The sequence below is a fragment of the Hypanus sabinus genome, chromosome 6, assembly GCF_030144855.1.
Source record: "Hypanus sabinus isolate sHypSab1 chromosome 6, sHypSab1.hap1, whole genome shotgun sequence".
NCBI classification, from domain to species: Eukaryota; Metazoa; Chordata; class Chondrichthyes; order Myliobatiformes; family Dasyatidae; genus Hypanus; species Hypanus sabinus.
In genome coordinates, this window is record NC_082711.1 from 15720288 (window position 1) to 15733377 (window position 13090).

At 41.0% G+C, this 13090-nt stretch overlaps 1 protein-coding gene across 9 annotated transcripts in view; it reads left to right on the forward strand.

Annotated features, from left to right (window-relative positions):
- LOC132395329 (meiosis-specific coiled-coil domain-containing protein MEIOC-like) overlaps nt 1–13090 on the forward strand; it is a 102734-nt gene that overhangs the window by 20511 nt on the left and 69133 nt on the right. For 2 of the 9 annotated variants that reach the window (XM_059971772.1, XM_059971774.1), the window contains 4 exons: nt 1805–1899; nt 2414–2485; nt 4187–4315; nt 8099–8264. In XM_059971772.1, the coding sequence (XP_059827755.1) occupies nt 8119–8264 (146 nt within the window). In that variant the 5' untranslated portion in view covers nt 1805–1899; nt 2414–2485; nt 4187–4315; nt 8099–8118. Of the gene's footprint in view, nt 1–808; nt 2486–4186; nt 4316–8098; nt 8265–13090 lie in introns of those variants that run through there. The other 7 variants (XM_059971768.1, XM_059971771.1, XM_059971775.1 and 4 more) reach the window with 5 other exon arrangements.

Here is a 13090-nt window from a genome sequence, read left to right on the forward strand (position 1 = left end):
CGAAGGTTTGAGATGCGTGTATTTTAATGTAAAGAGTGTTGTGAACAAAGGGAGAGCATGGATCAGTACTTGGAGATATGATGTGGTGGTGATTACAGAGACTTGGATGGCTCAGGGACAGGAACGGTTACTTCAAGTGCCGGGTTTTAGATGTTTCAGAAAGGACAGGGAGGGAGGCAAAAGAGGTGGGGGCATGGCACTGTTGATCAGAGATAGTGTCACGGCTGCAGAAAAGGTGGACACCATGGAGGGCTTATCTACAGACTCTCGGTGGATGGAGGTTAGGAACGGGAAGGGATCAATAACTTTACTGGGTGTTTTTTATAGGCCGCCCAATAGTAACAGGGATATCAAGGATCAGATAAGGAAACAGATTCTCCAGAATTATGGGAAATAAAAGAGAAAGAAAGGTAGGGCTGGGGGGAGATTATAGAGAGGGGGGAAAAGAGAGAGAAAGAGAACCAGACTAAAATAATAGTCTGGTTATTTTAGACTATTATTGGATTGGAGCGTAGAAGGTTGAGGGGGGATTTGATCGAGGTATTTAAAATTTTGAGAGGGATAGATAGAGTTGACGTGAATAGGCTGTTTCCATTGAGAGTAGGGGAGATTCAAATGAGAGGACATGATTTGAGAGTTAGGGGGCAGAAGTTTAAGGGAAACATGAGGGGGTATTTCTTTACTCAGTGAGTGATAGCTGTGTGGAATGAGCTTCCTGTAGAAGTAGTAGAGGCCAGTTCAGTTGTGTCATTTAAGGTAAAATTGGATAGGTATATGGACAGGAAAGGAGTGGAGGGTTATGGGCTGAGTGCGGGTAGGTGGGACTAGGTGAGATTAAGAGTTCGGCACGGACTAGGAGGGCCGAGATGGCCTGTTTCCGTGCTGTGATTGTTATATGGTTATACATAACTGTGGACAGCAAGTCACTAGGTATACTTAGAGAGGGGGTTGATAGGTTCTTGATTAGTAAGGGCTTGAAAGTTATGGGGATAAGGCAGGAAAATGGGGTTGAGGAAGGACATAAATCAAACATGGTCAAATGTTAGAGCAGATTCGATGACCAAATAGCCTAATTCTTCTCCTATGTCTTATGGTCTTCTTCCAATTGTTGGTCAAAATGGAAGAGCAATTATTTGTCATCTGAGGGAGTATGATATGGAGCCATTGGGAGAAGGATTTCTTGTTCATGTTTGACTTAATGTCATGACACTTCATGGGATTTGGCATTAGTGTTGAGGACGTGCATTGCTGCTTGCTCCCACTTGTGCAGCTTTCTCTTGCCATTGAGACTAGATGTGCACAGGAATTTTGAGACGGATCTGGAATGTTGTCTGCAAGTCATGATTCAGTGAGGATAATTATGAAAAGCTAATGCTTGTCTGGTGTTGGAGTGAAATGTCTTCACTTTGATAGCAGTCCCTAGATGCTCAAGAAAATATCATAATAACAAAAGAAATAGAAGAAGGAATTCACTTGATCCATCAAGCCTGTTCTTCTATTTGTTAAGTTCAAGGTTGGTGTTACCTTGGTGTAATTTTTCAGCACTCTTCTTATTTCACTTGAGTTACTCCATGTGAAGAAATGTAATGAACTCTGTTATACCTCACTAAGCCCCCATAACTCTGTGGTATCCAAATTCTCAAAGGTTTATCTCCCTCTCTGAAAAAAAGGCATCCGGGGAAGCATCCTTTTTGAATTAAGCCTGCTATGCGACTTATTCATATTTTGATAAAAATTCTTCTAAGAAATTGTCCCTCTCTCTGCAATCTTTCCTAATGTGGCCAACCGACATTCCCGGGACCAGTCTCAACTGCACAGCCTCAAAAGCATTTATATCATTTATAATTAAGAAGTCTACTGCTCCAGAATGCAGTCTCACCAATGTCTTTTACAGTTCCGGTAAGATTTTCTTCTTTATTCAGATCCTTCTGTAATAAAGATTAATGCACCACTTTGCATCCTAAATGCGTGTTGCACCTGCATGTTTCCTGAAATGACTTGTGCACAAAAACACATTGGACATCAATTGTATCTAATCTTTCACAACTGGAGAAAATTTGTTGCTTTTTTGTTTTATGAATAACTTCACATTTTATTCCACATTGTATTTGTTATGCATAATATCTACTGTGCATTTACTCTGTTTATTCATCTCTTCTTTAATTCTCCTACTTGCTCACGATCCCATCTAGTTTTATTATATCACTAAACTAGGAAATAGTCCACTCTGTTAAATTGTCAGTAAAGTTGGCAAAAAACTGGGGCCCCAATCATCTGACACAATCTGCCAGTGGGAAAGTTACCTGTTGATTTGCATTCTTTCCTTTGTGTCCGTAATCAATTCTCATTCTATGTCAATATATACCCTCAATTTGTTGACTAGCTTCCTATGTGGGTTCTTATTGAATTGCAGATGATGTGTCCGGAGATGCAAATGGGGAGAGAGAGGAATGAAAAGAGAAAAAAGAATTTTTGGAATTGTGAGGTACTAAACACTGTAGTTGCTGTAAGTCTAAAATAGCAGAATTTGTGAAAGGAGACAAATGGAGGGCTCTAATAGGTTAAAAACACAAAATGCTGGCAGAACTCAGCAGGCCAGACAGCATCTATGGGAGGAGGTAGTGATGACGTTTCAGGCCGAAACCCTTCATCAGGAGTGAAGTAACATGGGATGGTGGAGAGGGGATAAGAAGTGGGGGGAGGGATGAAGTAGAGAGCTGGGAAGTGATAGGCTGGGGGAAGGTGGAGAATTATGGGAAATAAAAGAGAAAGAAAGGTAGGGCTGGGGGGGGGAGATTATTGAGAGGGGGGAGAAAAGAGAGAAAGAGAACCAGACTAAAATAATAGATAGGGATGGGGGCAGGGGTATCAATGGAGGTCTGTGAGTTGGATGTTCATGCCAGCAGGTGGGAGGCTACCTAGGCGGGAGATAAGGTATTGCTCCTTTGACCTGTGTGTGGCCTCATCTTGCTACACCTGCCCCAACACTTCTTCCCTCACCACCATCCCCAGACAGTCCTTTCAGGTGAGGCACCACTTCACCTGCAAGTCAACTGGGGTGATATACTGTATCCGGTACTCCCGATGTGGCCACTTATACATAGGAGAGACCCGCCTCAGACTGGGAGACCGTTTCGCCGAACACCGGCGCTCAGCCTTCCAGCAGTGGCAGGATCTCCCTGTGGCCACACACTTCAATTCCACAGACCACTCCCACTCCAACATGTCTGTCCATGGCCTCCTCTACCGTCAAGATGAGGCCACACACAGGTGGATGGCGCAATACTTTATCTCCCACTTAGGTAGCCTCCCACCTGCTGGCATGAACATCCAACTCACAGACCTCCGTTGATACCCCTGCCCCCCCCCTTACCCCTATCCCTATCTATTATTTTAGTCTGGTTCTCTTTCTCTCTCTTTTCCCCCCCTCTATAATCTCCCCCCAGCCCTACCTTTCTTTCTCTTTTATTTCCCATAATTCTCCACCTTCCCCCAGCCTTTCCCGCCAGTCTATCACTTCCCAGCTCTCTACTTCATCCCTCCCCCCACTTCTTATCCCCTCTCCATCATCCCATGTTACTTCACTCCTGATGAAGGGTTTCAGCCCGAAAAGTCGTCACTACTTCCTCCCATAGATGCTGTCTGGCCTGCTGAGTTCTGCCAGCATTTTGTGTTTTTATTTATTTCCAGCATCTGCAGATTCACTCGTGTGGCTCTAATAGATTGATGTCTTTCCTTAAAACAGGTCAATTTTAGTACAAATTATAAAGGCTTATTTTCTTATATTGAGAAATAATTGTTGAGTGCTATAGCATGCCAAGTCAGAAAATGAAATAGTGCTTCTTAAATTTACATTGAGTTTTATTGGATTACCGCAAGCAGCCAAAGATGGAGGTTAGAGTAGAAGTTGAGAAATGATGTGGCAGGCAGCAGGAAACTCAGCTCTTGGAATCTGAATTTAGTTAATTATATGGAATATGAAAAAGACTAGGGGATGACATTGAAACATATTTTGATGAAACTCAGTTTGGTGTTAAGGGAAATGTAATATTCTTGTAGCTTACACAGACACGGGTTAAATTAAATTTCTAGTCAAGCTCTTAAATTATTAACATTTTAGAGTATGTCACAGTTAATAAATTACAAGTTTCAATTTATTTTATTTTTATTTTTTTTTTACCTCCAGCCTAAGTCCAACTAACTATCTATAACTTCTTGGGTCTATTGCAATGGTACTGATGCGGAAAAGGATTCTGCATTTCTCAGTAAGAACTTGGTCAACTCAACCTTCCCCTTCAGTTATTATCAACTGCAGGTCAGTAAATCATTATTTTGTATCATCATTTTTAAAACTGGTTTTAAATTGAAGAGAATCATGAGCCAGCAAAAGTTTTCCTTTGTCTCTGATATCTGCAATCTCTTGTCTCCAGACAGGTTTTCTTGTAGTTTTGTTATGTAATTGTCAAATGTGAAATTATTTTTACCAATCAAATATTGCTAAGAGATAACACACACAAAATGCAGGGGGACCTCAGTGGGTCAAGCAGTATCTATGGAAATAAGTAAACAGTCAAGACCCTTCTTCAGGACTGGAAGGCAGAATAAATAGGGGAGAGGGGAAAGAGGATAACAAAAAGGAGATAGTTGAAACCAGATGAGTAGGAAAGGCAAAGAGCTGGAGAAGAAGGAATCTGATAGGAGAGGTTGAGTGGACTATGGGAGAAAGGGAAGAAAGAAGGCACCTGGGGGAGGTGATAGGTAGATGAGAAGAGGTAACAAGCCATAATGGGGAATAGAAGAAGAGGGGAGGGGAAGGGATTTTTTTTCTGGAGAAGAAATTGATACTCATGTCATCAGGTTGGAGGCTATCCAGACAGAATATAAGGTGTTGCTCCTGTACTGTGAGGATGGCCTCATCGTGGTAAGACTATATGGTATAGGAGCAGATGTAGGCCATTCAGCCCATTGAGTCTGCTCTGCCATTCAGTCATGGGCTGATACAATTCTTCCAGTCATCCCTACTCCCCTGCTTTCACCTCATACCCTTTAATGCCCTGGCTAATCAAGAACCTATCTATCTCTGCCTTAAGTACACCCAATGACTAGGTCTCCACAGCTGTTTGTGGCAACAAATTCCACAGATTTACCACCCTCTGACTAAAGTAACTTCTCCACATCTCAGTTCTAAATGGACGTTCTTCAATCCTGAAGTCGTGCCCTCTTATCCTAGACTCACCTACCATGGGAAATAACTTTGCCATATCTAATCTGTTAAGGCTTTTTAACATTCGGAATGTTTCTATGAGAACCCCCCTCATTCTTCTGAACTCCAGGGAATACAGCCCAAGAGCTGCCAGACGTTTCTCATACGGTAATCCTTTCATTCCTGGAATCATTCTTGTGAATCTTCTCTGAACCCTCTCCAATGTCAGTATATCCTTTCTAAAATAAGGAGCCCAAAACTGCACACAGTACTCCAAGTGTGGTCTCACAAGTGCCTTATAGAGCCTCAACATCACATCCCTGCTCATATATTCTGTACCTCTAGAAATGAATGCCAACATTGCATTTGCCTTTTTCACAATTGACTCAACCTGGAGGTTAACTTTTAGGGTATCTTGCACAAGGACTCCCAAGTCACTTTCCATCTCTGCATTTTGAATTCTCTCCCCATCTAAATAATAGTCTGCCCATTTATTTCTTCCACCAAAGTGCATGACCATACGTTTTCCCACATTGATTTGTATTTGTCACTTCTTTGCTCATTCCTCTAAACTATCTTAAGTCTCTCTGCAGGTTCTCTTGTTTCCTCTCCTCCACCTATCTTTGTATCATCAGCAAATTTAGCCACAAATCCATTAGTACTATAGTCCAAGTCATTGACATACATCGTAAAAAGCAGCAGTCCCAACACCAACCCCTTTGGAGCTTCACTGGTAACCGACAGCTGGCAGAATAGGATCCCTTTATTCCCACTCTCTGTTTTCTGCTGACCAGCCAATGCTCCACCCACGCTAGTAACTTTCCCATAATTCTATGTCTCATCTTGCAAAGCAGCCTCGTGCGGCACCTTGTCAAAGGCCTTCTGAAAATCCAAGTACACCGCTTACTTGACACTCTTGAACGTCCGGTATACTGCAGACGTCTTCCATTGTGAAAACTGATGCAAAATATGCATTCAGTTCCTCTGCCATCTCTGCATCTCTCATTACAATATCTCTAGCATCATTTTTTATTGGTCCTATATCTACCCTCGACTCTCTTTTACCATTTATATACACGAGGAGGCCATGGGCCAATGTGTCAGAATGGGCATGAAAACGTTTGCCCCTTCTCCTGTAATCTTCTGTGGATGTTTTTTAATGCATGTAAAAACTACAATTTTGTATTGCCAATCCCTCCCCTGGACACCAAGTGCAGTGGAAGGGCTTAGGGTTGCGTCTCCCTCTTTCTGACAGAAGTTTACTGTAAATTCAACTTTAATTTCTTAAGTTGGAAAATGAAAAAATCAAAAGGGCATCTTGCCGACTCTGGAAAAAAAAAAGAAAATGTTTGCCATCAGGAAGTTCTGCTTTTGGTGGATGGAACAAAGGTACTTGATGAAGCGGTCAGCCAATTTACAACATGCCTCACCAGTTTAGAGGAAGCCACGTTGGGGGCATCGGACAGAGTAGATCACTTCAGCAGATCCGCAGGTGAAGTGTTACCTCACTTGGAAGGACTGTTTGTGGCCTTGAATGGAGTTGAGGGAGGTGGTGAATGGGCAGGTGTATCACTTTGGCCGCTAGCAGCGATATGTGCTGGGAAGGAGATTAGTGGGAATGGTTGTATACTGATGGTACAACCATTGTTGGTAGAATCTCATATGGAGATGAGAGGGTGTACAGGAGTGAGATATGCCAACTAGTGAAGTAGTGTCGCAGCAACTACCTGGCATTCAACATCATTAAGACGAAAAAGCTGATTGTGGACTTCAGGAAGAGTGAGACGAAGGAACACATGCCAATTCTCATAGAGGAATCAGAAGTGGAGAGAGTGAGCAGTTTCAAATTCCTGGGTGTCAAGATCTCTGAGGAACTAACCTGGTCCCAAAATATTGATGCAGCTATAAAGAAGGCAAAACAGCGACTATATTTCATTAGGAGTTTGAAGAGATTTGGTATGTCAACAAAAACACACAAAAACTTCTGTAGATGTACTGTGGAGAGCATTCTGACAGGCTGCATTACTGTCTGGTATGGGGGGTTCTACTGCACAGGACTGAACGAAACTGCAGAGGGTCGTAAATTTAGTTAGTTCCATCTTGGGCGCTAGCTTACAAAGTCCCCAGGACATCTTCAAGGAGCTGTCTCAGAAAGGCAGCAAACATTATTAAGGGCACCCAACTCCTAGGTCATGCCCTTTTCTCACTGTTACCATCAAGTAGCAGGTACAGAAGCCAGAAGGCATACACTCAGTGTTTCAGGAACAGCTTCTTCCCCTCTGCCATCTGATTCTCAAAATGGACATTAAACCCGTGAACGCTACCTCAGTTTTTATATACATATATTATTTCTGTTTTTGAACAAACTTTATTCAATGTACATATACTGTAATTTATTTATTGTATTTTTTCTTCTATATTATGTATTGCATTGAACTGCTGCTGCTAACAAATTTCATGACACATGCAGGTGATAATAAACCTGATTCTGATTCTGAATGGACAAGAGAATCATGGCGGGCGTAATCCCTGTGTACAGTAGAGAGAAGGGAGGTAAAAATATGTTTAGTAGTAGGAGCCTACATGGGGATGAACATGGTGGAAGTTGTGGATGGTCATAAGGTGGGTAGGTAAGGACAAGAGGAACTCTGTCACTTTTAAGGCAGTGGGAAGATGGAGGTGATTATGTTTGTTTGGGAAATGGAGGAGACAGTCCAGAAGTTAAAGAGGTTATCTATGCTTTTTGTCATTTAAAAATGTACATATGGGCATACAAATTACACAAGATATATTTAATGATAGTTGTTTACCTTGAACAAATGTGCATTGGCTTGTTGCTATATTGCCACAATTGGAGATTAAATAAACAGGTACTGTAATATGATTGTTCAACAGGTAAATTGTAGGAGATTAACATGGAACATCAGGTGTTCTCAACATCTCTGAGTGGCATCAGCAATTCTACATCTTCTATTGATCCACCTATCTTGTACACCCATTGGTCTGTGTTTGCTGATGATGGAATACCTCCAGCTGTTTTTCATGATGGTCCGAAACAGAGGTAAGACATGGGCATTAAACAAAGCCATGTATGTGAAGTCTTCAGGAACCCAGGAACCGCTTTGTATTGAAAGCAAATGATATCACTCAAAAGCAAAAAAGATATTGCAATACTGCAGTTACATACTCTTGTACTAACAAGTGAATTTTAGCAGGAATTGGAGTAGTTTAGTGTCCAATATTCTAATTTCTCATCTCTTTTTACGTGCAATGTACCATTGTACATTTCAACATTATAAGGACTATTGTTGATTAGTAAGTGTGTCAAAGGTTACAGGAAGAACAGGAGAATATGGTTGAAAGGGATGATAAATCAGCTATGATGGAATGGTAGAGCAGACTTGATGGACCAAATGGCCTAATTGTACTCCAAAGTCTTATGGTCTATGGACTAGTGTTTTATTGTGTTACACTACTGTGCAAGGAATGAGTTGGAATCTGAGGCATACTTTTATTTGAGAAGTAGGAAATCTGCCATAGGACAAGTGTTATAAATTGGACTTTGGAATGCCAATTATTGAGGATATTCTTAATACCTATCAGTGCAAATATTTAACAGCAAAAAGTAGGTTAACATATAATCCACCTTAAAATATATAAAATTTGGAGTAGCGCCAGGGCATCCAGGCTGTTAAGCCAGTTGTCAATTTCAAGAAAGATTGTGGCTTATCTGATCTTTTGCCTCAGCACTAATTTCCTTCTTGATCCCCATAACCTTTCCATTTCCCTGTAGTCCAAAAATGTATCTGCTTGGGCCTGAAGTATACTTAATGGCTTAGCAACCAGCTCTTTGTGGTGGGGAATTTATAATACAGAAAATAAATTCCTTCTTGTATATCTTGTATGCCTGATGTTACCTCAATAAGCCACATCAGAAACATTAATGTTTCAATTAAGTCACTTCAAACTCTTCTAGGTCTGCTTTCTTACGTAATTACGTAATGGTCTCAAAAAAGCCTTTTAGGTGTGCTGTTTCATTCTGTTGGCTCTGCAAGAATGGACAAAGCTTTACTTGCCACTTGAATATTTGATCCTTCTAAATGCTAGCTTTGTTTGATCCTCATATGAGGATATTTGCATTTTTCTGAAAGTCAACATACAGTCGTGTCACACCCTTTCTATCAGGTTATGCTTTTCTAAATGCTTTCTTGATGGCTGCTTTCTGACAAATAGTTGTAGAAAATTACAGCATGGTCTGTGCCGATCCATATAAACTGCTTACTCCTGTCAACTTGTACTGGGACCATAGCCCTCCGTACCCGTACTATCCATATACCTGTCCTTTAACCTTTCACACTTAACCAACGACATCTAGTTGTAGTCCCTCACAGCCTCAGTAAAAGACTGTTGAGGAATAAAGTCCTAACCTATTCAATCTTTCCTTTTTTTTTTGTAATTTGTTTTTTATTGAAGTGCATCATCAAACATTTCCATAAGATGTATTTCAGATTTTGTACAAATATATAGTCATATATGCCTCAAATCTCCACATAATATTTATCTGAGGTATACACTTATAGAAATGAGAGGAAAGAAAGAACAAGCGAAAGGAGAAAACTATATACAAGTAGAGAGTGATTTTTTTTAACAACATATTCATTGATTTGTGAGGATAAAATCAGATCTATGAAGTGTTATGTAGTTAAACCATTTTTCCCAGTATGAATCAAATTGTTCAACTTATGATTAACAGATGCTGTTATCTTCTCCAGTTTATAAATGTCCGTTGTAATTTCCATCCATGCATTTAAGGTTGGGCTCTCCTGTGATAACCATTTCCTAGTAAGAGTCTTTTTACTAGCCACCAACAGTATATTCATTAAATATTTATCTCTTATCAACCATTCTTGAGGTATATACCCAAAATATATGGTCTTATTTTCTAAGGGTATTTCACATTTAAAGATGTCTTGTAGGGCATTGTGTATCCCACTCCAGTAGTCTTTGATAACAGGGCATTCTCAGAAAATATGATAATGGTTTGCATTTTCATATCCACAATTTCTCCAGCAAACAGGAAGGTTACTATCATAATGGGATTTCTGAGAGGGTGTAATAAAATATCTTATCAAATTTTTCTATCCAAACTCCCTCCATTTCTGTGAACTGGTACACTTCCATTGATACCTCCATATTATTGTCCATTCTTCCTCAGATATAATTATCCCTCCTTTCTTCTCCCATTTTATTTTAATGTATGAAGTTGAATGTGTTTTAAGATTTGACAAACCCTTATATGTGCCTGAAATGATTCTAATACTGTTATCTGAATTATGTGCTTTTCTAAATAGCTCTGTCAAACATGTTCTTGTCTTGGTTACATTTTTAACCGTCCTGTTAACATATTGTCGCATCTGTAAATAACAATAAAAGTTTTGTTTTTCTAATAAGTGTCAATCTTGTCTTATAACTCAGGTCCCACAGACCTGCCAACATCCTTGAAAATTGTTTCTGTACTCTTTCGACGAAGTTTACATCTTTCCTGTGGGTAGGTGACCGAATGTGTACACAATACTCCAAATTAGGCCTCACCAATGTCTTATACAACTTCAACGTAACATCTTATTTCCTCTACTCAGTACTTTGATTTATGAAGGCCAATGTGCCAAAAACTTTCTCTACGGCGCTTTCAACCCGTGATGTCACTTTCAATGAATTATGGATGTGTATTCCCAGATCCCTTTGTTCTACTGCACTTCTCAATGCCCTATCATTCACTGTGTAAGACTTACCCTGGTTGGTCCTACTGAAGTGCAACATGTCACACCTGTCTGCGTTAAATTCTATCTGCCATTTTTCACTCTATTTTATCAGCTGGTCCAGATCACGCTGCAAGTCGTGATAGACTTCCTCACTGTCCACTACACCCCCAGTCTTGGTGTCATCCATAAATTTGTTGATCCAGTTAACCATATTATTATCCAGATCACTGGCGTAGATGACAAACAACAACAGACCCAGCACCGACCCGTGCAGCACTCCACTAGTCACAGGCCTCTAGTCAGAAAGGCAAACATCCACTCCCTGGCTTCTCCCACAAAGCCAATATCTAATCCAATTTAATACCTCATCTTAAATGAAGAGCAACTGGACCTTGTCAAATGCCTTGCCAAAATTCATGTAGGCAACATCCACTGCCTTGCATTCAACTTTCATGGTAACTTCCACACAAAACTCTATAAAATTGGTTAGACACGACCTATTGTGCATGAAGACATAATGACTATCCTTAATCAGTCCATGTCTTTCCACACACTCATGTATCTGGTCCCTAGAATACTTTTGAGTAACTTTCCCACTATTGATGTCAGACTCACTGGCTTATAGTTTCCTGGTTTATTCTTAGAGCCTTTCTTAAAGAGTAGAACAATATTGGCTCTTCTCCAATCCTCTGATATCTCACCTGTAGTTAAGGATTTAATTATCTACTAGGATCCCAGCAGTTTGTGCACTTGCCTTCCGCTGGGTTCAAGGAACACCTTGTTAGACCCTGGGGATTTATTCACCCTGATTTGCCTCAAGACAGCAAAGACTTCCTCCTCTGTTGGACTGCAACCTATCACTAAGTGGGAGTACAAGAAGGGACCTACGTTTTGAATCAGGTTCGCACAAGATTATAAAGGCAAAACTTTGCAGCAGTTTTTCGGAGTTGGATTGCAACCAATCACAGTGCGTGTACAAGAAGAGAGCGACCTTTTCATTTGTGTTGGCACTCAAGATTAAAAAGGCAAAACTTAGCTGCAGTTTTTTGGAGTTGGACTGTGGCCAGTCACTGAACAGGAATCATTAAGAAGGGCAAATAAAAATAATGCAGTCACAAGCAAAGTGGGCATTCTTGGAGCGGCCATTGTTGTAAGTGGGCCCATGTTTGGAGTAGCTTGGGTGTGGTAAGTATCTGGTAGGTTTCTGTTTTTCTTCTTAATTCTTCATTCCTTGTCTGTTAGGGCATAATAGTACAGTGAGAATGGCTCCAGGGTAGTGATCTGTTCTGTGTGTGAAATGTGGGAATTCCTGGAGACCTCCACTTTCCTGGGCAAATACATCAGGTGCACTGTGTTGCAGCTCTTGAGAACATTTTAGCTTCAATTTGATGACCTTTGGCTCATATGGGAGAATGAGGAGCTGATAGATAGAAGCTACAGAGAGGTAGTCACCCCAAGGTTGTAGGTGACTGGTAACTGGATGATTGTCCAGAGGAGGAAGTGAAATGGACAGCCTGTGCAGAGTATCCCTGTGGCTATTCCCCACTATAATAAGTATTCCACTTTAGATATTGTTAGGGAGGATGACCTAATGGGCAAGTTGCAATGACCAGGTCTCTGGTACTGAGGATGGTGCTGTGGCTCAGGAGAGAAGAAAGTTGAAGAGGACGGCAGTGGTGATAGGAGATTCTATAGTCAAAGGAACCCAGATGAGATTTTATGGGCATGATAGAGGCACCCAGATGGTATATTCACTCCCAAGTGCCAAGGTCAGGGATGTCTTGGATCAGGTCCATGACATTCTAAAGGGGGAGGGAGAGCAGCTAGAATTCTTTGTACATATTGGCATCAATGATGTAGGTAGGAAAGCTGAGGAGATCCTTAAGAGAGATTTTAGGGAGCTAGGTAGAAAGCTGAAAAACAGGACCTCCAGGGTAGTAATCTCTGGATAGCTGCTTGTGCTACGTGCCAGTGAGGTTAAGAATAGGATGATTTGGCAGATGAATGTGTGGCTGAGGAACTGGAGCATGGGGCAGGGGTTCAGATTTATGGATCATTGGGATTTCCTCTGGGAAAGGTATGACCTGTACAAAAGGGGCGGATTACACCTAAACCCAAGGAGGAC